The sequence below is a fragment of the Pan troglodytes genome, chromosome 4, assembly GCF_028858775.2.
Source record: "Pan troglodytes isolate AG18354 chromosome 4, NHGRI_mPanTro3-v2.0_pri, whole genome shotgun sequence".
Lineage (NCBI taxonomy): Eukaryota > Metazoa > Chordata > Mammalia > Primates > Hominidae > Pan > Pan troglodytes.
In genome coordinates, this window is record NC_072402.2 from 35,992,951 (window position 1) to 36,019,352 (window position 26,402).

General features: G+C 42.4%; 1 protein-coding gene across 1 annotated transcript in view; it reads right to left on the reverse strand.

Moving 5' to 3' along the window:
- The window catches only part of THBS4 (thrombospondin 4), a 47,974-nt gene extending 22,600 nt beyond the window's left edge, over window positions 1–25,374 (reverse strand). The window contains exons 1-7 of the mRNA XM_016953084.4: window positions 25,051–25,374; window positions 20,399–20,602; window positions 4,628–4,875; window positions 2,345–2,453; window positions 1,870–1,952; window positions 1,176–1,227; window positions 762–964 (exon numbers count right to left, since the gene is read on the reverse strand). Of these exons, the coding sequence (XP_016808573.2) occupies window positions 762–964; window positions 1,176–1,227; window positions 1,870–1,952; window positions 2,345–2,453; window positions 4,628–4,875; window positions 20,399–20,602; window positions 25,051–25,138 (987 nt within the window). The 5' untranslated portion in view covers window positions 25,139–25,374. The remainder of the gene's footprint in view (window positions 1–761; window positions 965–1,175; window positions 1,228–1,869; window positions 1,953–2,344; window positions 2,454–4,627; window positions 4,876–20,398; window positions 20,603–25,050) is intronic.
- Between the last annotated feature and the right edge of the window lie 1,028 nt (window positions 25,375–26,402).

Below are 26,402 nucleotides of genomic sequence, written 5' to 3' on the forward strand. Positions count from 1 at the left end.
CCTGCTTCATCTTCCAGAGTAGCTGGGACCACAGGCACATGCCACCATGCCCAAGTAATTATCATATTTTTTGTAGAGATAGGGTTTTGTCTTGTTGCCCAGGCTGGTCTCAAACTCCTGGGCTCATGTGATCCTCCTGCCTCAGCCTCCCCAAGTGTTGAGATTGCAGGCTTCAGCCACTAGGCTGGCCTGCCTAACCAGGGTCTTGAAACAGTCTCTTCTGGGGCTCTGCCAGCCGGTCAAATAGCTGGTATTTGCTGGATGTGCCTCCTCTGGGGCCCTCCCTGGGCACGTTTAGTTACTCATAGGTTACAGGGCCTCCCCCTTGTTGGTGTGAGATTCCCCTCTGCTCCTTTATTTCAGGAAGCCTGAAGAAATCCACGGTGACTCCTGAAATATACCCTTAGAAAAATCCCCCCCTTCCACATTTGCAAAAGTGGGGGAAAAACAAAATTGTAGCACAGACTATTTAAGAGAAATAACCAATGCAAATGTCAGCGTGTAAAGCAGAAACCTCAGCACTGTAGCCAATGGAGTAGAAGAGTTGGAAACACAGAGGAAAAATGACAAACGCAGCCATAACCTTGGGTCATGTCTCCTTCCGCCATCCCTGTGTCTCAGGGTCTCCAAGCAAGTGGTTTCGATGGAGCCTGGAGGACAGCCCAAGTCAGCCCTTAATCATCAGCTTGGCTTCTTTTTCCAAAAGCTGCAGGGTGAGGAGGATACTTAGGGATCCCCTCCCAGTCTAAGTGAACTTTTACCTCATCAACATCAATACAGGTGATCCCGTTTCCTGTGTAGCCCTCGGGGCAGGGCCCACACTGGAAGCCATCTCTGCTGTCGGTACATTGGACACCTCGGAAACATGGGTTGGAGTCACACCGACGAGGTGGGCGTGTTGGCGGTGCAGGGGGAGCCGGGGGCACCACTGTGCTTGGGGTCGGAGACTGAAACTTGAGAGGACCTAGAGAAAAACAATCATCCACAGGCGTATTCACCGCCAGGAAGATATACAGAAGGCAAAACAAAATTTGGTTTCCTATTGAACTTTTCCTCCCTCCCCTCCATCTATGTGGTAGACCTTCAGAAACTGCGGTCAACACAGCCTCACCGCAAGCCCTTCATCAGCCTGCATCATCCGACTCAGGCGAGCCCATTACTAGAAAAGCACTTACCGCAAGCCTGGCATTCAGCTATGGTGTTTCGCAAAAATGATGTTTCCTTAACCTTTAAAAACGAGAAGGGGAAAAAAGGATTGAAAAGGAATGCCTGATATCATCCAGGAATGAAAGAATCCATGTGGAGCTATCTATGTAATTTTTTTTTTTTTTTGAGACAGTCTCAGTCTGTCGCCCAGGCTGCAGTGCAGTGGCACGATCTCAGCTCACTACAACCTCCGCCTCCTGGGTTCCAGCGATTCTCCTGCCTCAGCCTCCTGAGTAGCTGGGATTATAGGCATGCACCACCATGCCTGGCTAATTTTTGTATTTTTAGTAGAGACGGGGTTTCACCACGTTGTTCAGGCTGGTCTCGAGCTCCTCACCTCATGATCTGCCCACCTCAGCCTCCCAAAGTGCTGGGATTACAGTCGTGAGGCACCGCACCTGGCTCTCTGTAACACTTCTTACAGTAGCGTTAGCAGCCCTTGATGGCTCCCGCTCTGCTTAGAGCCATGGTGTGTTCATCACGAGCTTGGACCCCATTTCCAGAGAACTTCCAGCAGAGCCCTGGCGTGCGGGGCTGCGTGGGCCCCCGGAGATCTGGCTCAGAGGCTGCCCCCGTGCCTGGGCAGGCCTGCAGCTCCACTAGCTTGTGGGGAGCTGCTCTAAGAAGACCAGGGCTTTTCTGATGATATGTCCCGCTTGTTACCTGCTGTCTCAGAAGGTCCTTCACCTCTCCCAGGAGTTGGTTTAATTGTGTCATTTGACCCAAGAACTGCCGGTTAAAGTCCCCTGTAGGAACAGCAAAAGGCAAAGAGTTTTCAGCCAGTGATGGTCATTTCTAAGTGACTCAAAACCAAATTATTCCCCAGGAAATCATCCTGACAAGATGATTCAAAAACCCAGAATATTTGAATTTAATTTGGGGTAATTTCTTTAATTCAGCTAAAAAAATAATGATAATGATGCCACTGACTAAGTCTAAATTCCATGTGAATCATAAAAATAAAAGCATAATGAAAATATTCCGTGCCCTGGATTTTGTTCAAGAGACTGATTTTCGTAGATACGTTTTGTTGGGCTGCTCTGTTGACAGTCCCACTTTTCCGTGATGGGACCCAGCCTATTCAGGGTCTTTGGAGTTTGTGTTGATGAAGGTATGCAAACTGCCCAAGAGCCCACACCTGTGCCTGTGGCAGCCAGTGGCTCACTCTGCTGCAGGAAGCAGTCTTGCAGGCTGGCCACCTGGAACAGTGAGCCTCTCACCACCAGCTTCAGCTCTTCCAAGAAGTCCTGGAAGAAATCACATTCATACCACAGATTGCTGACACTGTTCAAAAGCCAATGTGCTTGCCTACTCACGCAATTTTCATAATCAAGTAGTCCTGTATACTTGGACCCTCTGACATCTTACATAATTTTGTAGGATCACATTTTTTCCTAAAGCCTGCCAGCCCTATCTTTTTGACTAAAGTGAATATGTAAGTAGCCAGTAGCCTAGGAAAATGCTGGCATTGTCACCAAGATAGCTGAGAAAACCAAAGGCTCTTTTCCCACATGGTAAAGGAGTTATTTTGTGACAGGAGCCTCTTAAGAATTGTCTGTAATTTGTTTATGGAATTTAGATCATAATAAATAAGGTGTTAACCCCAATTTTAAACAGTATTATTTTTTGGTTGTCTTGGCTCAAGGGTCTAGCAAAGCCTCTGACTTCTTTGGGATATGAGAATGAATAAATGATATCTTCTATGATCATTAGGTAGTTGGCATCATATTTTTACATTACGGGTTGATATTATTCATTGTTAGTCAAAAAGTCAATTTCCTTGCCCTTTTATCTTGTGAATTCTGCTTGCAATCACCTTTATTATATCTATATACAACAAAACGTTTATGTTAACTGCCAAAGTGAAGTCATCATCCTTATTTTAGAAATGAGCACAGCTAAGGATTTTCAGAGGAATTCTGCTTTTTGATTTAGCTAAGATTTAGGCAACATGTGCTATTAAACACACATTGTATTGGACATCAGACTATAATCTCCGCAGAGTCAGGAAAATGACTGGCTTTGCCCACGATGGTAGCACTAATGCCTAGAATGTGCCTATTTGTTGACTGACTGAATGAGTGAGTAGGTGACTATGAGACTGAGCCACTGTGATCACTACCATGGTCTAAGGAGGTAGAGCTTCTGAGAAAATTCCAATAAGTACAGTTTCTGATGACTTTGTCAGGGCTGAGTCCTGACTTTTAGAAATTGACTTATTTGGTGGTGAACACTAATTTCTGAAATAAGCAGTGACACAATTTCTGACTGTCATTCTGATTACGTGTGCTACTATGGGGATGCAGAAATAGAGTTTAGCATATCTTTCTATTAATTTTTTTCCATATGTAAATCTACATTAAAAATCTCTCTCTATATGACTGAAAAACAAAAATCCCCCAAAACCTTGGATTTTAGCTTTCTTGGAATTTCTGATTAAAAATCCTTCCTGTTGTTCAAGGGCAAAACTTCTAGGATCAGATTCATAGTTTTTATATTACTATCTAAAACTGCACAGCATTCCTACTTGCAATGGAAATTATTGCTTACACCCTGCTTCTCTGTACAAAGGGCTCAGAGTAGCTTGTAACTAAAGCATATATTAATATAATGAATTAACAAATGGAAAGTGAGGATTGAGAGGTAGCAGACAAAAATAATGTGGGCCATTACAGATGAACATAGTTACTGATTTGACATTGGCTTATATAGCGGATGAAATTCAGGAACTTTAACCAGTTATACATTATTGGAAAGGACAAAGAATACTAGTTCTTTATAGAAAACAAAGCACTGCCTAGCACAAAATTCTAAAAGAAATGTATGTGGCAATTTCTACAGCAGGTGCGATGACAGAATAATAAAAATACCATCAACATGGAGTAAAACAGAAGACAGAGGTGATGGTATCTTAAGACCAAATGCAGCTAAGCTAAGCTCCCTTTTGTTAGTGGATGTTCTGACAAGACCTGTGAAAATGCTGTTATGAAAGCTTGGCAGTTTCTAATCATTCTTTTTTATTTTCATTATAGAAAATTGAAAATAGATAATGTCATCACCCTGAGGTAGTTATTTTTACTTTTGCCCTTCCTTTTCAACGTTACAATTGTATCCAGAGTCTCTACTTATCATTGAAAGCACAAGCTCTCAATTTCGGCATCACATTAGAATTGGTGTTTTAAAAATATGCTGATGCCCCTAGCATAAAAATATGCTAGGCCCCACCCGACAGATTCGGATTCAGTTTGTCTTAGGGGCAGCCCCCTATCACTTGCTTTTCAAGCTCCGCAGGTGATTCTGATGTGCAAGCGGCATTAGACCCACTGACCTGCAGCAGAAAATTTCTCAGCACACTCCTCTGCACTCCCTAGGCACTGGCAGCTCATTTTTCCACTTCAGAGAATGGTTTGTGGGTTCCTACCTGTGGCTTCCTCTGGAAAGTCCTCAATTCAATGGTCTCAGGTTTCTGGGAGGGGCCAGCAAAGGCCCTGGGGAGATTGTGAATGGAATCCACCTGGATGCAGTCCAGGTAGAGCTCTAGGGAGCCGGCCCCTCGCTGCAAATTGCTCAGCCTCAGGAGGATCCTGTGCCGCCTTCCGTCTGCCAGCTGCAGGTTGTTGAAAACCACCAAATGCACCTTCCCATCGTTCTTCAGGTAACGGAGGATGGCTGGAAGCAAGCACAGGTCAACCAATGGTGTGATAAGTGGCAGAGGGGGAAGTGGAGGGTCAACAAATGGTGTGATAAGTGTCCTGTGCTGAACAGCCTCCTGGTAACAAGACTGGGTTGCTGGATGGAATGTGAGTGAGAAATAACCACAAATATTGATTCACCATCTTCTGTGTGCTAGGCACTGTTTCAGGCACTGGGAACCAACTCTTCTCCTGAGAATGTTTTGTGTTGATGGAGAAACAGACAATATGTGGCAAATTTGAAAATAAACAATACAATTCTCATATAGTGATAAGTACAATGAGCAAGCAGAACCCCATCTGAAAGCAAAGTAAACTCTATATAAGCGTAGAGCATGAATCCATTCATTCACCAAACACTTGCTGAGCACTACCATGGGGCTGGGGGCTGTCCTTAGGTGCTTTAAATACTTGATTTCTTCCCTTTTTTTTTTTTTTAAAGACAGGATCTCACTCTGTCCCCCAGGCTGCAGTGCAGTGGGACGATCTCAGCTCACTGCAACCTCTGCCTCCTAGGCTCAAGTCATCCTTCTATCTTAGCCTCCTAAGTAGTTGGGACCACAGGTGTGAGCCACCACACCCAGCTAATTTATATATTTTTTGTAGAGACAGGGTTTTGCCATGTTGCCCAGGCTGGTCTCGAAATCCCGAGCTCAAGCGATCCACCTGCCTTGGCCTCCCAAAGTGCTGGGATTACAGGTGTGAGCCATTGTGCCCAGCCTAAATACTTAATTTCTACTCACTGCAACCAAATGCAATTGGAATAACTATGGACGAGGAAAGTGAGTCTCAGATATATGAAGGCACTTGCTCAAGGACATAGGAAGTGGCAGGACTAGAATCTGAACCTGAGTGTGGTTCATTCCATGACTAAAGCAATGCTAGGCATGCACAGGCCTTAGTCAGCACACATCAAATCGAGTGTAATCTGTCATATCGTCCCTCAGCAACCCATCCCTGAATTTAACAATGCTCAGTTAGATAATAAGAGGTATTGGCTGGGCACAGAGGCTTATGCCTGTAATCCGAGCACTTTGGGAGGCCGAGGTGGGGGAATCGCTTGAGTTCAGGAGTTTGAAATCAACCTAGGCAACATAGTGAGACCTCATCTCTACAAAAAGTAAATTTAAAAAAATTGGCCAGGCTGGGCGCGGTGGCTCACGCCTGTAATCCCAGCACTTTGGGAGGCCGAGGTGGGCAGATCATGAGGTCAGGAGTTCAAGACCAGCCTGACCAATATGGTGAAACCCCGTCTCTATTAAAAATACAAAAATTAGCCAGGCATGGTGGTGTTCGCCTATAGTCCCAGCTACTCAGGAGGCTGAGGCAGGAGAATTGCTTGAACCTGGTAGGCGGAGGTTGCAGTGAGCCAAGATCACACCACTGCACTCCAGCCTGGGTGACAGAGCAAGGCTCCATTTCAAAAAAAAAAAAAAAAAAAAAAGGCCAGGTGTGGTGGCACATACTTGTAGTCCCAGCTACTTGGGACACTGAGGTGGAGGATTGCTTGAGCCTGGGGGATTGAGGCTGCAGTGAGCCATGATCGAACCACTGCACTCCAGCCTGGGCAAAAGAGCGATCCTGTCTCAAAAAAAAAAAAAAAGAAAAGAAAAGGTATCCATGGTTGTAAAAGAAGGACTCCCATCTTATTTTCTGTTTTTGTTTTTGTTTTGTTTTGTTTTGTTTTTCCTATGTGGGTAGCTATTCACATATCTGCTTAAGCCCACATATCTTTTGGTTTTCGGCCTTGTTTTTTTACTCCATTATTGTCCTGAACATAAGAGGCCCTGAGCTAAAATCTGCTCTTGGAAGCTGACCCTTTGTGAGTGGAGCCCATTGGCTAAGGTTTGCCAGAAAGACCAAAGTGATTTCAGCTAGTGTCTAAACACGCCTCTAGGTGCATCCACAGGTACCATTCCCAAACCCAGCACTTTGGGAGGCCGAGGTGGGCAGATCACGAGGTCAGGAGTTCAAGATCAGCCTGACCAATATGGTGAAACCCTGTCTCTACTAAAAATACAAAAATTAGCCAGGCATGGCTAATTTTCACCGGAAACAATCCCAGGAACAAGGTCGGAGGCTAATTGCAAATGTTGCTGGATAAGGGAGGTGGTAAACACATCATTGCAGCTGCAAAGCTCTGGCCAGTCTTCAGCTGTCCCAGGGTGGGAAAGCCTTAAGTAGAACTTAAAGCAGAACTTTTCTGGAGGGTAATTTAGTCACATGCATCAGAACCTTAAACATGTGTAAACCCAACAGCCCAGCATTGCCACTTCTAGGAACTAAAACTGAGGAAATTAAAGAACAAAAAAGAAGCACTTCAGCACTGTCCTGGGTTATAGAAAAAAAAAAAGCAGCACCAAGATGTATGGGTGAGAATGTTCATTTCAGAAATACTTATTGTAATCAACACTTGGCACAACATATATGTCCAAAAGGAGAGGGCTGGCTACTTAAATTACAGTATAATTATAAAATGGAATACTATGGAATAGCTGAATATTAAAAACACAAAAAGACATTCCCAGTATTTTGTTAAGTAAGAAAAAAAGGAGATATAGGTCAATATGGGTTTAGAAAAAAGTGTGCATGTGTATATATATGTACATATATGTATACATACATACCTAGAAGATTAGAAGAAAATATGTCTACATTAATATGGTTATTTGCTGGGTGTTTGGATGGTATTTTTTTCTTCCTGCTCATCTTCATTGTTTTAACTTTTCTACAAGAAACAACCATTACTTGTATATAAAAATAATAAAAAGATATATATTACACATATACACCCAGACTGTGCTGCTGTTAATCTGTGTGATTTGTGGCAAGTAACTTGGACCATCTTTCTCCTCAGGTACCTTTTCTGTAGAGTGTAAATGCCAAGATGGTGCCGCCCAGAGATGAACTAGCCAAGAATACCTATTTATGTTGCAGTATCGCCAAAGAAAATAATCACTACTGTGGAACATGAAGGATATATTTTAAGGCTTTCTCCACATTAGACTTTCTAGGTTCATTTTCCCACCCTTCTGAAATCTGACTCGATTTTCCAGTTGACCACAGTCTGAAGAGAGCCAGTTGGCGTGAGGTTCTGTGACCTACACAGATGGTGGGAGGAGTCAGACGGGAAATCTCTTATGTCGACGTGGTCACCACCACTTGCTTCTTGAGGGAGAAGAATCGGAAAGACCTGGCAAGACAGACTAGCTAGAAGGGCTTTCTGATTCCAGAACAATACTAAGTTTCCTGAAGTAAAGTATTAAATAAATATAAATAAATGGTAAGACATATATAAATGTGGTATGAAGAGGAAGAAAATAATGGAATGGAGGGAAATAGACACAAATAGAAATTCTAAGGTATTTCTAATCTGGGATAGAACAGAATTCTTCACATGTACCCCTTAAATATGTAAAAATTATGTATCAATAAAAATAATTTGTATCTGAAAATTTTTTTAATGTTGAGAATTTACAATAGTAACTGCACAGCTGGAAATTAGAACCATATATAGTAACCAAAAGAGGGAGAAATTGAGTCCAAACATATGCACTAACTCAATTTTTAAAAAACTTCTATTACATTACTATTTAGAACAGTTTTGCAAATACCTGTAGTTTTTACAGGCCAAGAAAAATACCACTTGGACCACCAAACTTGAATTAGGTCACACACACACTCACTCACTATCTCCTTATTTCAGTTATGGCCACTACCTCTGTTCGCTACATTAACTGTTTCAGAGCATACACATAGTGGCTTATAACAAAAACTCTTGATTTTTCTTCCTCAAACTAAGATTTCTGTGAAATTCAAAGGAAACATATTTTCTTGGGCATGTTGCCTGCTTTTAACAGGGCTTCACAGGGTATGTGGGCCATGGTTTATTTTCATAACTAAATAGCTGGGTTTAATTTGATGAATAGTACCTAGTGGGATACTTTACATATAGCAGATGCACACTAAATGTTGTTAATATAAACTTTAAATGAATAATTAAATGATTGTATTTAAAGCTTTTTATATAGAAAATAAAGTTTAGAGAGCAGCAATTCAACATCTAATTCCAGGTAGCAAAACCTCCTATTGTGTTCATACTCTCATTTAAGTGGATTCTGTACTTCTGCCTTGCTTTTTGTTGCAATGTAACACTCAAATGACAAATCCCTCATGCCCCTAGATCTCATGACAATAGCAAAAGAAAACGCAGGCAAGGAAAACCATGGAAACTTCCACCTTCACAATGTCTGTTTGTTAGCAGAAAAATTATCAAGTGCCTTGACATTTCCCATTCTTCACACTTGATCCAATACTCATTTCTCTTATGGCTTCCATTTTTCATTTTCTTTTTTATTGCAAATTCTTTACTTCAGTGCCTCTACACTTATTTTATTATCAGAGCAGTTAGACTACCCAGAGGGAAAGCAGGCTCAGGAAACTCAACGTTTTCACATCAGTCATATGGAGTCTGGAAAAAGCAGAAAGCTCTGGCCCCAGGAGCCTGCAGCCTGTTGGGTGCGAGTTTTCCTCACCTTCTCCAGAGGCAGCATCACTGGGAAGGGGAAGAGAACAGACAGGGTTCCCTTCCTCTTGCCAGCCCCCTTTCCCGGTGCTCATCTTGCCCTATCTTATCCCAACACATCCACACATAGCAGAAGGAGCAAAACGCAGGGGAAAACACTACAGCAGGAGGAAGATGACCATTTTGTCCCTCCAGGAAGGAAGAAGCAGCCAGGCCCCTGAGGCTGGAACCATCCCACCTCCCGACTCGACCACACCTCTGCCTGGCCACCACCCTGGAAAGCACTCAGGAAAACAGTCACTGGGTATGAAACTGTCTTTGCCAAATTATAACTCAGGAAATTATGACAGTGAGAGAAATCAGACCTAACCGACTCTATCTGGCTTCTAACACTTAAGCTTTCCTTGTTCATTCCCGGGCACGGGCCGAACTAACTTTGGGAAGGAATTCAGTAGATGGTTTGACTCTGAAGCAAAATTGATAACAGCCCTTTCCCGAAGACCCCCTTCTTGCCTGGGGACCAGTCTGCCTTTGCAGGACTAATAAATTAGCTACAGGATTAGAAATTACAGTTTAGAGGTCATGCAGCCTCTGGCTCCAAGAGTCTGAGCAATCCCCAAATTGCTCCCCAAATACCTCCAAACTGGGGGTAACATCACTATTGTAAAGCCTAACATCAGTGCTTGAGATATTTTGCAGACCCTGCACTGGATGTATCAGCTGACACCACCCAGACCAGTAATGTGGCCCAATCATTTCTGCCATCACACCCAGGAACAGAAGACGTTAAGAAAACCTAAGTTCGACCCACTATGATTTCATTTCCAGCCTGACCAATCAGCACTCCCCACTTCCCAAGCCCCTACCTGCAAAATTATCTTTAAAAACTCTGATCCCTGAATGCTTGGGGAGACTGATTTGAGTAATAATAAAACTCTGGTCTCCCACACAGCCAGCTCTACGTGAATTACCCTTTCTCCATTGCAATTCCCCGTCTTGATAAATGGGTTCTGTGTAGGCAGTGGGCAAGGTGAACCCACTGGGTGGTTCCAGGTACAACTCTGTTTCTTCAGCTGCAGCACATTGAGTTCACATCCTCGGTTTTCACTCACCACCAGCTGCACAGGTTTTCTTGGCAATTGCAGCTGGTTATTGTGCAGGGTTAGTACCCAGAATGCAGTGCAGATTGGATTGGAACTGAAGGCTGTCAGTCAGCGGGTGCTCAGATCTCAAACGGTGTCTCTGACTCTGCTCCACCTCTGGGCTGCTCTGTTAGATTCCTGTCTCCCCTTCCTACTTTAGGTCTCTTTCTGCACGGACTTTTTGGACTGAGAGATTGAACTTCTTATAGGACTGTTCTGATCGTTATTGCCTCCTCAAAGCAAGCAAGCAAATGAAATCCTTCAATAACTCCCTAGTGGATTCTAAATAATGTTTCAACTCCTTATCCCAGGACTGGCCCTAATCTTCCCACCACCTTAAGTCCCTTCATGCTGCCAAGTCTATATCTTACTGATTTTCCCACATCCCATAGTATCTGAGGGCACCACTACAACTACTTATGGGAAGTGAAAAAAAATAGATAAAATAGAGTGTGTCCACTCTGACTTTTATTACTCACAATTATGTCTTTTTAAAAATGTGGAACACTTTGTTGGTTATATAAATCCTTTCCCTCTAAACTTGGCATCTTTGTGTAATTGACAATTTGGTCAGGAGTTTGAGACCAGCCTGGCCAACATGGTGAAACCCCATCTCTACTAAGGATAACAACAATAACAAAAAAAATTAGGCGGGCGTGGTGGCGCCTGCCTGTAACCCCAGCTACTCAGGATTGCCTGATTTTATGGCACTGTCCAAGAGCTACATTTCCATGCTTGGGACCAGCAGGACACAGGAACCACATAGCCCAGTCTGATTAAATACGATTTCAGTGACTGGCAGGAGATGAAAAAGCAAGCCCAGGCAATGAAGATTTGAAATATTGCTATCTTCAGAAAGAATTTTCAAAAGATGCTTTTTGAAAAGTGGACCTGGTAGTCAAAAATATTATGATATGTTGAATGTCAAAGTTATGAAGCAGGGTGCCAGCTTTAAAGAACTGGAAATGATAATATTTTGTCTGCTTGGGCAAAGGAGTCCAGAGTGGCCTGGCCTGCAGGCAGCAAACTCACAAAGGTAGTCTGGAGCTCTTTGCTTTGTTTGGCAAATGGCTTTGCTCTTTGGCACTTTTAAACATATGATGGAAGCCATCATTGTCAACCTTTCCTCTTCTTTTTAAATAATTGTACATTTAAAAATTGCCTCCTTGACATTAATGTCTCTTGTGATGGATATTCTTGTTTGCCTTTGCTTATTTATCTTCATGCCCTATACACTAGGTCTTTGTAACTTTAGTGCTTTGGAAATACATACAAAAGGTAAATCAGCAAATTGCTTTTTCTGAAAGTACTCTGGGTGACTCCTAGTTGTGATAAATGCAGTCTGTTTCAAAGTTTTCTTATGGCAATTTGAATAAATGTAAAGTATACAGAGTATATACACACACACACACACACACACACACACACATCTATCTAGTGAAACGAAACACAGCAATTATGCTAAACATCTGCAGAGGACTTTGTGTTTTGAAAAAGTATGAGATTCATCATAGTATGCAACTATCTAGTAGACAACAAAGCAGTGAGTGTGCACAGAAGCCCAAGGTCATGTTACAGGAAAGAGGTGCAAAGCAATTTCTTAAGTGCCTATGAAACTTCTCTAGCCTTGGTAGAATGACAAAATACTAGCATTATAAGTCATCCAGCTTAATATCTCACTTCACAAATTCCTTCAATAAAAGTGCAGCCTCTACCAGCACATTTCCAGTAACAAGGAACTCATTACTTTGCAGAGAAGTCCATTTCACTTTTGGATCACTCTCCAAGATTTTCCTAATACAGAGCCAATATCTGTTTCCTCTGTCTTCTACCAATGGATCCTAATTTTACTCTTCAGAGCTAGAGAGAGATTTAGTCTGATCTTCATTCCAAATGACATTTTTCAAATATTATTTAAAAATTATTTTTAATTATTTTTATTTTTTTGAAACAAGAGCTTGCCCTGTTGCCCAGGCTGGAGTGCAGTGGCATGATCACGGCTCACTGCTGCCTCAAACTCCTGGGCTCAAGTGATCCTCCTGCCACAGCCTCCTGAGTAGCTGGAACTACAGGCATGTACCACCGAGCCAGGCTAATTTTTTTAAAAATGTATTTTTGGCTGGGCGCGGTGGCTCATGCCTGTAATCCCAGCACTTTGGGAGGCCGATGTGGGTGGATCACATGGTCAGGAGTTTGAGACCAGCCTGGCCAACATGGTGAAACCCCATCTCTACTAAGGATAATGACAACAACAAAAAAAATTAGGCGGGTGTGGTGGCGCCTGCCTGTAACCCCAGCTACTCAGGAGGCTGAGGCAGGAGAATCGCTTGAACCTGGGAGGTGGAAGTTGCAGTGAGCTGAGGTCGCGCCATTGCACTCCAGCCTGGGCAACAGGGTGAGACTCTGTCTCAAAAAAAAAAAAAAAAAAAAAAAATATTAATTTTTTACCCAGACTGGTCTTGAATGTGTGGACTCAAGTGATACTCCTGCCTCAGACTCCCAAAGTGCTGGGATTACAGGCATGAGCCACGGCACCTAGCTCTTTTTTCAAATATTGTAAGGCAATTTTCATATTTTTCATGTCTTCTGTCTGGCTTCTTCATTTCTCTAGTTCCTTTAACTTTTCTACTTAAATGTGGTAAAAACAAAAAACAAAAAACAAAACCAAACAAAACAAAAAAACGGGGTCCAGATAGGTGCTCTTTTGGTGACTCTTTTCAAGGTAATCTTTGACTTGACAGTGTCCCTGTGAAATGTGTCCAGGACTAGACACAGTATTAGATGTGGCCTGGACAATTAAGAGTACAGTGGGACTCTTAGCTTCCTTAACCTGGCCATATGTATGCACTAATGAAACCTAAAATGTAAGGAGCTTTTTATAAACAGTTGCATCACAGTATCTGTTCATTCATTCATTCGGCAAATATTTTTGAGTATCCATTATGTGTCAGGCACTATCCTCAACACTGATTAGGATTTGTTGTTGATTAGAGAACTCTTAGGACAGATGTCTCACATCCTGAACTTCTGCAATTTGCTTTTCACTCCTAGTTGATAGCTTTACATTTATTCTTGTTAAATTTCATCTGATTGATTTTGGCCCATTGTATTATCTGGTAGGACTTTGTAAATATGAATGATAGTATCCAACATGTTCAACTCTTTTCTAGCTTTGAATTGCAAACACGATAAAATGCTGTCTTTGCTCAAGTCACTGACATGTTGGACAGTTCAATACCCAAGACAGAGCCCTGTCAAAAACCACTAGATAATTTGCTATATCTATATATAGATATATATAGATATAGATATAGATTGCTATATCTATATATAGGGGACTTATCAACCCCTAGCGGTACTATTACCTAGCTCGTTCTTTTTTATATTATTTAGAAAGGTATAATAAGCGACTTCATCCAATTCTTTTCTGAAGTCAGATACATTATGTTCACAGCATGTTTTTTTAATCTATCAGCTTTGAAACTTTACTGAAAAAAAAAAGTTTGGCATGATTTATTCTTAGTAAATCCACTTTGTCTTAAAAAAAATCCCAGATTTCTTTTCTAGGCAATCCCAAAATACATGAATAATCATATAACCCTCTGGAGCTCTGTCCTAAATTTCAGTAGCCTGTGGTTTTCAGAATCCACCCTTCCCTTCTTTATAAAAATGGAAACATTTGCCTGTCCTGTCTTTTAGGACCTTTCTGTTCTCCATGATTTCTAAATGAACTAACAGTGGCTCCACTATGACTTTCTTCACTAAATATCCCAATGTGTAATTCATCTGCACCTGAATAGTTAATCTCACTAAAGAGAGTGGGCGTTTTTCTGCTATCTCCTCATCTAGCTTGGATTTTTGTTTTCTTTTAACTGTTCTTGACAATTTGAAGAACACTCCCCTTGATGGGTAAGACAGAAACAAAAGAGCCATCTATGACTTACCTCTATCACCTGTTAATCTCCCATTACCTATTCCAGGAGGTAGGTTTATTTCTTCCATATCTTCCATATCTTATTCTGAACATGGCTAAAAACATCCATTTTATTATCTTTTGTGTGAATCACCAACTTTGACTCAATTAGGTTTTAGCTTTTTTGTCCTAATTATTATAGTTTTGTGTCAAATTTTAAAATTCTTTCCATCTTCTGCACATGACCACTTTAAAATTAAGCTAATTCAAGGGCATGTCATAGGAATATTGTGAAAGTTAAAAGGGGAAATAGGCTTTGAGCTTTTAACACAGTCCTGGTACATTAAAAAGACTCCATAGGGCCGGGCATGGTTGCTCACGGCTGTAATCCCAGTACTTTGGGAGGCCGAAGCAGGCAGATCATCTGAGGTCGGGAGTTTGAGACCAGCCTGACCAACATGGAGAAACCCTGTCTCTACTAAAAATACAAAAATTAGCTGGGTCTGGTGGCGCATGCCTGTAATCCCAGCTAATTGGGAGGCTGAGGCAGGAGAATCACTTGAACCCGGGAGGCGGAGGTTGCAGTGAGCCTAGATCGCGCCATTGCACTCCAACCTGGGCAACAAGAGCAAAACTCCGTCTCAAAAAAAAAAAAAAAAAAGACTCCATAAATATTATTATTAATGTTTGAGGCCCCTCATTTTTTCCACTTATTATTGTGTCTAAAATTTTATTTTTTAAGCTCTACCATCTCTCTTAATCTATATTTCTCTTTAGCTTGCAAGCTTCAGAACCACTACTCTGAACTATTTGACATGTCCTATCCTTAGGCTAAGGAGTTTCACTGACACTCTCTGGTCATTACAGCAAACACTTTGGGTTTCCTTCACTTCACAGCACCAAGTTGTTCTGAGACAATCATACTAAGACTAAAGAAGCAGTTCTTGTGTTTCTTTTTCTGAAAGGTGAAATTGTCATCAAGGCAAGCCAAGAGTTCACCAAACCATCATCATTAGAAAACAGTTGCCTAAATAGTGGAAATCTGTCTCTAATACTGTTTAAGAGTATGAAAATTTTATTAAGCCTCATAGTCTGAAGAAAGTTATTATACCTTATATAATTCAGTTCTTGCAACCAGCCTGTGAAGTAGCTATTATTATCCCCATTTTATAGGCAATCAACCAGGGCTAAGAGAGATTCAGAGATGTATTCATGGTGATGCAGTTTGTGACTCAAACTCAGGATACAAATTGGAAAGTTGTCTTTACGCCAGATACTAGAAGAGCATCAGCCATATCTTCTATCCAGCCAGGTGGTTTCTGCAGGATGCTTATTTCTATCAAGATTTAAAGGCTGTATTACTCATAACCTGGCAGATCACTTCTACCAGAAATACTACCTGTATCCTCTTACATCCTATTCCAAAAGCCCTTCAACATTTATTCATTAAAAAAAAAAAAATCTTTTTTTGGCTGAGTGTGGTGGCTCAGACCTGTAAGCCCAGCAATTTAGGAGGCCGAGACAGGAGGATCACTTGAGGCCAGGAGTTCGAGACCAGCCTGGCCAATATGGCAAAACCCCATCTCTACTAAAAAAATAGAAAAATTAGCTGGGCGTAGTGGTGTGCACATGTAGTTCCAGCTACTCGGGAGGCTGAGGCAGGAGAATCAGTTGAACCTAGGAGGCAGAGGCTGCAGTGAGCCAAGATCTAGCGACTGCACTCCAGCCTGGGTGACAGAGCAAGACTCTGTCTCAATAAATAAATAAATAATTTTTTTAAATTACCTACTATGTGTCAGATATTGTGGAATCCCAGAATTTCACAATGGTGTATGTCATTTTTCACAAACAAGAAGTCTACTCTTCTCAGCCTCCATTTATTCTTTTCAATCTATCCATGAACTACTTCTATGTACAAGGCACCTTGCTAGGTGCTGCAGCAGATGCAAAGATAAGGGCTGTATAGTCCCTGTCTCAAGGGAGCTCCCAACCAAATGGAGAAAAGACCTAGAAGTAATTCAAGTACAAGGTGAGCTAAGATGAATGTCTTCCTTAAGAGGTACAAAGTCGTATTAGAAAGAATATCAGAAGGAGCTGGAGATGGGTCTTGAATGTGTAGGATTTGGGTGTCGAGAGGTGAGGCAGGATATGTGTCGAGGGAGCAGAGAGCAGGAACAAAAGGATGGAGGAGAGGCAGCATGCGCGGCCCCAAGGAATGGCAACAGCCTATCTTGGTGAAGCTCAGGCTGCATGGAGGTTGGAATGAGGGATAAACTGGAAAGGCTGCTTGGGGCCATGCAGAGTGGAAGCCCCGAATGCCTCGCTGAGACATGGGTACATTATTCAGTTTGGAAAGGGGGCCACTAGAGGTCTCAGAGGTCAGATGTATCTTGATCCAAATTATGTTTGTGAACAGTAATGAAGTGGCCTGGGGTAGGCTGACTTGGAGAGGGTGAGAGTAGAAGCAGAGAGCTCAGTGGCAAACTCTTTCTTTGCAGTCTTCATTAGCTACATTTTAATTTGTTTCAGGAGGTCATATGAGGCCCAGATGACCAAATTCTGCTCTTTGATGCTGTGTAGTCACCCTCCTTCATCTCCCAGTCCTGGGCTTTAATGGAGGGAAGGGTGTGTTTTATTTCCTACTCAGGTGTTTTAAGTCAGTAGAGATCCACTTGGATTTCTTCTGTTTCACCGTTTTCCACGCAAATCAGCAAAAGAGGAGATCAGCTGAACCTTGGCCAGATGAATGCTGTCTGGAGCCTACCATGTCCAGGTAGATAATTTATGGAGGGTTGTGGAGAGAATTATGTCAAGTCAGCATGGCCACCACTGAACACTGCAGTGGGGAGTCTCAACCACAGGCTCTGTCTTTTCCTTGGATCTGATGGACCCAGTGACTTCTTTTTATTGTTCCAGTCAGAATGGACTTCTCTTTCCTGAAACTTTTATATTCACCACTGCTGGCAAATCTTCGTATTTTTTTCCGACTGCTCCAGTGAAACAACTTCTCTGTGTCATTCTTCAACTCTTCAAGCTCTAATAACAGCATAAATCCCTCTTTGCCTTATGAGAATTCTCATTTCTAGATTCTTCCAGGACTCCTTCTGCCCCCATAGTTTCTAAGAACAATTTATCTTTCCTAATAGGTTGGAGGGTAGGGAGATGTTCATCTTTCAGTTCTTCATCTCAACCCTTTCATCTTTTCCTCTAATTTTTTTTTTCTTTTGAGACAGAGTCTCGCTCTGTCACCCAGGCTGAAGTGTGGAGTGCAGCGGCACAATCTCAGCTCACTGCAACCTCTGCCTCTTGGGTTCAAGTGATTCTCCTGTCTCAGCCTCTCGAGTAGCTGTGACTATAGGCACATACTGCCATGCCCGGCTACTTTTTGTATTTTTAGTAGAGACGGGGTTTCTCCATGTTGGCCATGCTGTTCTCAAACTCCTGATCTCAGGTGATCTGCCTGCCTCAGCCTCCCAAAGTGCTGGGATTACAGCCCCTAAAATATTTGATCAACTGGTATTTACAGCTGACTCACATTACTGGTGATTCTTCAGAGGAAACATACTAACGATCCCCTTACCCTCTACCTACTGCCCATTAAATCCAGTGTTACTCTTGTCTACACAAACTGAAAGGATCAGTTCAGGGGAAGTTGCTTCCTTGTGTTTCCCAGCAACACAGACTTTCCACAATGGGCTCACACATACTGGCCAATTTAGAAATAGAGGGTGAGAGGCAGTGAGGGCAAAAGCTTGGAGCAGTTTTTTACTCTGCAGAGGAACTTCTGGCCATTAAGCTGGATGAACCAAAAGAAAAATCTTTGCAATGCCTCTGAAATAGACAGGTTAGGAGAAGCTGCTGATCCACAGATGAAGAACGGTGATTTTTATGATCACAAACTGAGTAGCTGGGTTGTCAGAAGATGAGCAGTTCCTTCAACAGATGCTAGGCAAAATGGGGCTGTTTGATTCAAGGCAGAGACATGGGCAGAATCCCCCCTCATTAGGGCTGAAGATGGGGAAAGGGGGACAGGAATGGTTGACCCATCTGGTGGCCATGTCCTCAGACTCACTTTATTATCTGACACCTCCTCAAGGTCCCTGACAGGCTGTGAGGCACATACAGAGAAAGCAGACTTGGGAGTAGCGTGGAAGCAGGCAAGAAGCACGTTGGAATCTGACAGAAAAGAAGGGGTTAAAGTCCCATTCCTTTATACTTTTAACTTTAGAGTCCTAAGAAAGTTAAGAATTAGAAACTTCTTTCATTTCCTAATGCCTGCAGATTTAAGTGTACAATCACAAATATAATCTAAGAGAGAGTTTGAAGCACTAGGAAGTGTCTACTTTGTAAAGCAAACTGAAATAAACATAAAACCCAGCCAGAAGAACCAGCCCTCCTATTTTATTAAATGCATGAAGCAGCAGGAACACGCATCTGTCACATTCCTTAATAAACAGGAACAGGTGTTGTCCCCCGGGGAAGGAGTGGAGGAGAAGGCAATGAAAAATAGTGACCATTTTCTTTGGGACTCACTTCTCAGTGCTTATAGTAACTCACTGCGGCAACAAAACAAATGACAGCAGAGGGATCAAACCAGTGACAGGCCTGTGTAAATTGGCACGCACAGGGAGAAAAGAGCCCTATTCATCCTGTTCTACTGGTTGAGGTATATTCTTTCCATCACGGCCAGGTAGGTGCTTAAGGAGCTAGGAGCTAGGTCTACTGAGCACTGGCTTCAAAGGGAACATAAGAATAGTATGGGGTGGCTGTCATGGGCTAAATGTTTGTATCTGTCCCCTTCCTCCCGCCCCATCAAATTCATATACTGAACTCCTAATCTCCAGTGTGATGGTATTTGGAGGTGGGGCTTTTGGGAGATGATTAGGTTTAGATGAGGTGCTGAGGGTGTGGCCCTCATGATGGGAATAGTGACCTTATAAGAAGAGACACAAGAGAGCTTGCTGTCTGTCTTCATCATGTGAGGACACAATAAAAAGATGGCCATCTACAATCCAGGAACTGGGCCCTTACGAGGAGCCAAATCTGCGGGTGGTATGGTTTGGATATGGTATGTCTGTCCCTGTCAAAACTCGTGCTGAAATTTGGTCCCCAATGTGGCGGTGTTGGGAGGTAGGGCCTTGTGGGAGGCATATGAATTATGGGGTTGGATCTCTCATGAATGGCTTGGTGCTGTTCTCGAGACAGTGAGTTTCAGCTCTTGTGAAAATGGATTAGTTCTCAAGGGAATGGATTAGTTCTTGAGAGAGTGGGTTATTACAAAGCTAGGATGCCCCTCAGGTTTTCCCCTCTTCCCATGTGTCTGCTCCCTCTTTGACCTTCTCCACCACGTTGTGACACAAGAAAGTCCTTGTCAGAAGCCAGGGCCATGCCCTTGAACTTCCAGCCTGCAGGACTGTGAGCTAAATAAATCTCTTTTCTTTATAAATTACCCAGTCTCCGGTAGTCTTTTATAGCAACACAAAATGGACTGAGATGGCACCATGATCTTAGACTTACCACTGTCTAGAACTGTGAGATGTAAATGTCTATTGTTTAAGCCACAAAGTCTATGGTATTTTGTTATAGCAGCCTGAGCTGCCTAAGATAATGGCTGAATTGTCTCTTGTCCTCTCTGTTCCAGAACTGGATTCAGAATAACATGAGGATGAGACAATGTCAAAAAGCATCTTGGTCACAGCAATTCTTTTTTTCTCCCAATGTCACTTTCTTCCTGAACCGCCCCCCACCCCCCTGCCAATATAGGTAAATGTACAGTAAGAAGAATTCAGTATTAAAAACTGAAATGACTAGTGAGTGAGAATATAATTGTACAAGGAAACCATCTCAAAGACAGTATACCCCTAATCCTGGAATAGAAAAAGGAGATTTTTAAGAAAATAATTTCAGCAAATTTGCTTACCTTTGTTTAAGCGTCCCATCACAGTAAATTCAAAATATTTACTGTTGTCAGTTGAAGAGTAAAGACCGAAGATGGTGGCTGAACTTTTAGTCTGCAGCTTGAAGGTGGAAATCACATAGAGATCATTCAGGGCGGGGTCTGTCAGGACTGGCAGCAGAGCGCCTGGGTTTAGCCTCTGACTGGAAGATGGGAGAAGGTCAAAGACTGGGAAGAAGGGAGAAGAAGGGGTATAAGTGAAAGATTCAATTTTGGGGAAAACAGGGTTTCTTTGTTGGGGGGGGGCAATTTGACAGTAAGCTACAGAGTAATGTAAACTAATCTTGTAATCCCTTTTCCGTATTGCCAAACTCACCAGTTCTTCCCTGTCACTTTTATAGTGGCTGGTCATGTGAGCCAGAAGAAATACAGCACAATATTCATCACTGGGTGTAGCCCTCAAGAGAGAGGACTGAACTTGCAAACACAAAATTGGGTTTGGCTGAACAAGTAGCTCTGAAAATGCCCACCAGGAAAAGTACTAAAGGCTTAAAGTACAAGGGGGATTGGTGAAAGCATCCAAGCCATTGCTTTACTGATGTCTCCAAGCAGTGAATTTCTGTCACGGAGTCCCATAGGCACCTCCAGGACCAGAGCCAATTGTGTTTTCCTGGTCAGTGACAAATGACAGGAAATGCAGCAGAAAACATGGCTATGGTGGTAGATGTGCTGGTAGAAAGTGATTTGCCACCTTTGTGAGACCTAAGTGTTCCCTTTGTGCCTTTACAATTCTCCAACATTTCTCTGTTTAAAAAAATCCCAATGTGGAAACAAAACAAAACAAAATGATGTGGTTTCTGTCTCTTGACTGTATCTTGACTGATAGAATTGGTCTACAAAAATCAGAATCTGCATTTGTATAAGTTGCTTTTGATCAAGCAAGCAGTACTTTCTCTCACAAACTTTGTAATATTTATGAAAGCTATGAGAGAGTATGCCCAGAGTTATTTAAAAGGCAAAGGCCAAATTTGGGTAATACTCAGTGGAAGTTATTTAGTATATCTATTAGCAGATGCAAATATCATTTGAACAATTCCATAGGCTGCAGAAACTTCAGCACCTACAGCTGTCTCTTGGATATAATAATCTGGTTATTAAATGGGTAATATTGACAATTGATAAAGAGTCCTTACAAATCAATAAAATGATAAGCATCTTAATAGAAAAATGGGCAAGGAATATGAAAAGGCAATTTACATAAAAAGAATTACAATGACCATTAAGTATATAAATAAATGTTCATGTATTTATCTAATGATGCAGGAGTTGCTAACTTAAACAATAACGTATTGTTTTCACCATCGAATTGGAAAATTAGTAAATACAACAGTACTCAACTGTTTGTGAGGGTTCAGGGAAATGGGCACTCTCTGTACCACTGTGTAACATTTAAAATAGTATAAACATTTTGAAGACAGTTTAAACAACAGTATCAAAGGCCCTAAAACATATGTGCTCCTTGATCTAGCAATTCTGCTTATGGGAATTTATCCTAGGGAAATAATGGATAACATGGTAAATGATTTAGGTACAAGAATATTAGACACTAGTGGTAATTCTAGAATTTCTATTTAGGAAAGAATTAGATGAAAATCTAATTGGAAAAGAGGTAAACCTGAGCTCTGTTGGTATAGCATTTTGCTATGAAAACATTAACTGTCCTTAGCAAAAAAAAAGAGAAGGGCTTGGCTGAGATTGAGGGGATGGTTAAAATCATCCCAAAGCATCCTGTGACACTTGCACTTGTTCAATAAATTATTATTTACAATATCAAAACCAAAAACAACTTAAGGGTTCTATATTATAACCCTGGCTAAATACATTTTGATTCTTCCAAAAAGCAGAATACTACCTAGTTTTAAAATGTAGCTGAATACTTACAGATGTGAAAAGATGTTCATGATACATTAAGAAAAAAGGATTCTAAAACTATATGTATAACGTAATTCCATTTGAAATATATTTTTGCATAGAAAAAGATGTGAAATGAAAGACAATACAACAACATGTTAATGTTAATAGAAGCTATCCCCGGGTTGCATAAATATAAGTTTTAAATTTCCTCTTATCTTTTATTTTATTTTTTGCTTATCTAACTTTTATCTTTTCTACAATGGGCAGGTATTGCTTTTGTAATAAGAATGAATAAAAGTTCTAAAGCAAACAGGCAAAAACCTAGTTACTCAAGAATATCTACCCCTTTTAAAAGACAATTTGTCTTCAAACTGGATCTATACTGTATTTTTCACATGTACCAGGGGTCCTTACACAATAATGAAATTAATATGAGATGTGTTGGAAAGCAGAACATTTACTGTGCTCCTCTTAGTGCCTATATCCCTAAACCATAAACACTGTTGCCTACTGCATTTCAAAAGGGAAATTGGATTTTTTAATTTTCAAGAGAATTGGAAACTTTACATTTCCACTAATGAGGGCAAAGGGAAATAAGGCAATATGTTTTAAAGTTCCATTCAGGACAAAACATCTTCAGAAAAGAGATATGTATTTAAAGTATGGGAACTACATTCAAAACAAAACTCTTAGTACTCTTGGTTCTTGCTTTGACTATGATCAGGTTCATGATGTAACTCAAGCTAAACTTGCGGTATTTCAATCTATGGTTCGTCTGATTCATTTGCATCTCTCTCAAGAGGCAGAGATGGGATTAGTTAGTAATGAACATAGAGAGTGTTTTGAAAAGGAAATGAGACACTACCATTTTCTATTAATGTTATTACGTTTAAGTGCCAGGATCAAAGCACAACCCTCTACTGTTAGAGGTGAAATTACTGCTACCAATGAGCGCAGCTACCATGGTATGTAAATTGAATATATACTAATTTAAGACCAGCAATGAAGCTCAGAGGAAGAAGGAGATAATCAAATTATCCTGTTAAGCCTGATAATTGCAGACTAGATAATGCAATAAAAGAATCTATCAGAAACTTAACTTAATCAGATCATCTACGGCAACCAAATTACCCAGATAATTTAGGTTGTATAGGCCGAGTTCAAATCTCCATAAAATGGTCAGGTATGTCTGAGACATACCTAAGGCACACCATAAAGCTGTATGTTCAAAAGTCAAGAACGTATATAACACAAAAAAATTATACCTATAAATTCACACTTGCCAAATATCATTACAATAAGACTTTTGAAGTGTTTAAAAGCTTCCTTTTTTACCTTCCTAGAAGTATGGGGCACGGACGACAGCATTTCAAATATTTCAACACAAACTAAAAGTTAGCAGTACTCTAACCCCTGAAACCACAGTTCTGGTTGTCTGGTCTGGAATGAAAATGAGTTATTCGGCGAAATGCAGTTTAAATGTGTGATTCCAGCAGCGGGAGGCAGGGAAGTTGAGAACGCCTTCATAGGCAGTCTTTGCTTTGGCTACAAGAGGAAAAACAACTTTTACTTCAAGTTGTGCGTCTCTTCCAGTTTTACTTCCACAGTCAGTAATAAATCAACCCAGGCACCAAGTTCAAACAGATGAAGCTCACGCCTGACCAGTTAGGGCCAGTTATAGTCCTAAGATCTTTCTTTGCTTAAATCATGTCTTCCTTTTGGTCTTTACAAAAAATTCTGTTTAACTGCTTTCTACCCAATGGCTATTTCACCCCATTTCACCAAGGGGTTTGAGGATTGTCCAAGTATCTTTTCACATTATTTGTTGAATTTTTACCGTTTCATAGAAAAAGATCAATTTCTTTCTTTTTTCTTTTTAAATTATAGATTCAGAGGGTACATGTGCAAGTTTGTTACATGGGTGCATTGCATAAGGTGGGATTTGAGCTTCTAGTGAACACATCACCCAGTGAACGTAGTACCCAATTGGTAGTTTTCCCAACCCTCCCCCCTACTTTTGGAGTCCCCAGTGTCTACTGTTTCCATCTTTATGTCCATATGTATCCACTGTTTAGCTCCCGCTTGTGAGAACATGGTATTTGCTTTTCTGTTCCTGCCTTAATCCACTTAGGAAAATGGCCTCCAGCTGCATCCATCTTGCTGCAAAGAACTGATTTCATTGAAAAAGACCAGTTTCTCAGCCCTTCCTATTTACCTCAGAAATTAAGACATCAAGCCAACCCTTGAAATAAACTTTCTTTTTGTCGTTCAAGCAAAGTCAGAGCAGAAAATGCAGGTGGCAGGGCAAGTAGAGTAATTCTGCGTCTTTCTCAGGGATGTCAAGAGCAGACTCTGGGCAAACATCGCTCTGCCTGAGGAAGGATTTAGGGAGCAAGGCTGCCTGGAGGGAACCGGCACAGGGTGCAGGACCCGGAATTCACCCTACACCAGAGCCTAACATGTTAAGAGGTCTAGGACCGTGTAGCAAGTTTTGAAGGCAACCCCACCCCACATCTTTGCATAGTCTGAAACAATTTTGCATCCCCCAACTATTTAGGCAATTGTTCTCATCATTGGATAATCGAATTTCGGAAAATTCTAGACTAATCACTACCTCCAATCACAATATGCTTTGATTGGGCCCGGGAGGGACAGAGAGGGGCTGAGCAAGGCCCCAGGAGCACAGGGCCGAGCAAGTCCCTCCACTCACTCAGCAGATGGGGCACCCGGTGCCCGGCGCTCCCGGGCCCGACCCGACTTACCCTGGGGGGTGGCCTGGGCGCCGGCCGCTAGCCACCGCTGCAGGACCAGGTGCAGCAGGAGGACGGCGGCTCCGCGCGGGGCCAGCATGTTGGCTCTTCCTGCTCCCCGCGAGGCCGGGAGCGACGGCGGCGTTGGCCCCGCCTGGGGGTCCCCGGGCCGTGCGTTGAACCTCGGTCGGCGCCCGGGCCGGCGCCGCAGGTGACCCGTGCTCGGCGTCCGGGCTGCCGTCGGGGGCGCGCTCGCGTTCCCGCCGCGCGGTGCTGGGGAGCTGACTGCTGGGCTCCGCGGCAGCGGCCGGGCGCTTTATGGTGCGGCCGGGCGGGGGAGGGCCGGGGCGGGGGCGGCCCCCTTGGCGGGATCCCCTGTCCTGGGAAGAGCTGGGCAGCTGGAGCAGCGAGCCGGGGCCGCAGGGAGAAAGGCGCGGGTGTGAGGATGGGAAGGAGCCTGGACGGACCAGGTCCTGGGGTGGGTGTAGACACGGCCCCGACGCGCGAGGGTAGGAGCGAAGATGGGCAGTCGGGGCTGGAGAGAAAGGGGTGCTGAGCAGAGGCACTCGGGGCCACAGGGGAGAAAGGAGCGGGAGGAAAGGGGCGAAAGGGAGGAAGAAAGTGACACTGACCCACCAGCTTTGGGCACCTTCAGTCCCCTACTCCTTGCGCTCCTTTTGTTTTCTAAAAAGAAGAATATCCTTTGGATCGGCTTTGAATGCCCACCTTGGGTTCCCTTGCGAATGAATCCTGAACTTCTCCAGGAACGCTCTGCCTCCTAAAGTGGCCCAGAGAGTAGCGAGTTTCTTTTATTTCTTCAAGCTTTTCTTGAATACTTGAAAGGCTGAATTTTTTTCTCTATCATTTTGAGACACAGTGAAAGTTTGAAAGTTTTTGTGTTTTTAATGGAAATAAAACACATCTCAAGGAATCCATCCAGACAGAGCCATTTCTAGGCTGGCGAATCTGTGCTTTATGGATAATTCGTTTTCAGTATGGTTTCCAAACGCCCTGCTTGCCCACCTCTATTCCTCTGTCACCAAAGATTCCGTGTGACAGTTTAAAGGTACGGGAGTAGAACTTGAAAGAGATCGGAGGAACGCAAGTAATTCGTCCTTTTCCTGGGCAAAGCTCCCGGAATGATATGGATTAACTAGAGGAAAAAATATTTGATAAACAGTGGCAAAAATTTCTCCTCTGTAACAATCTCGACTAATGGAGAAGATCCAGCAAAGTATTGCTATCTCTTTTATGTCTCAAATAATTCCATTTCAAAGTTTAATAAGCCACAAACTGGGAGATTAATGCACCATTTTATCCCCAAACTGTGCTAAAATAACCTGACACCAGTTATCACTCAATTT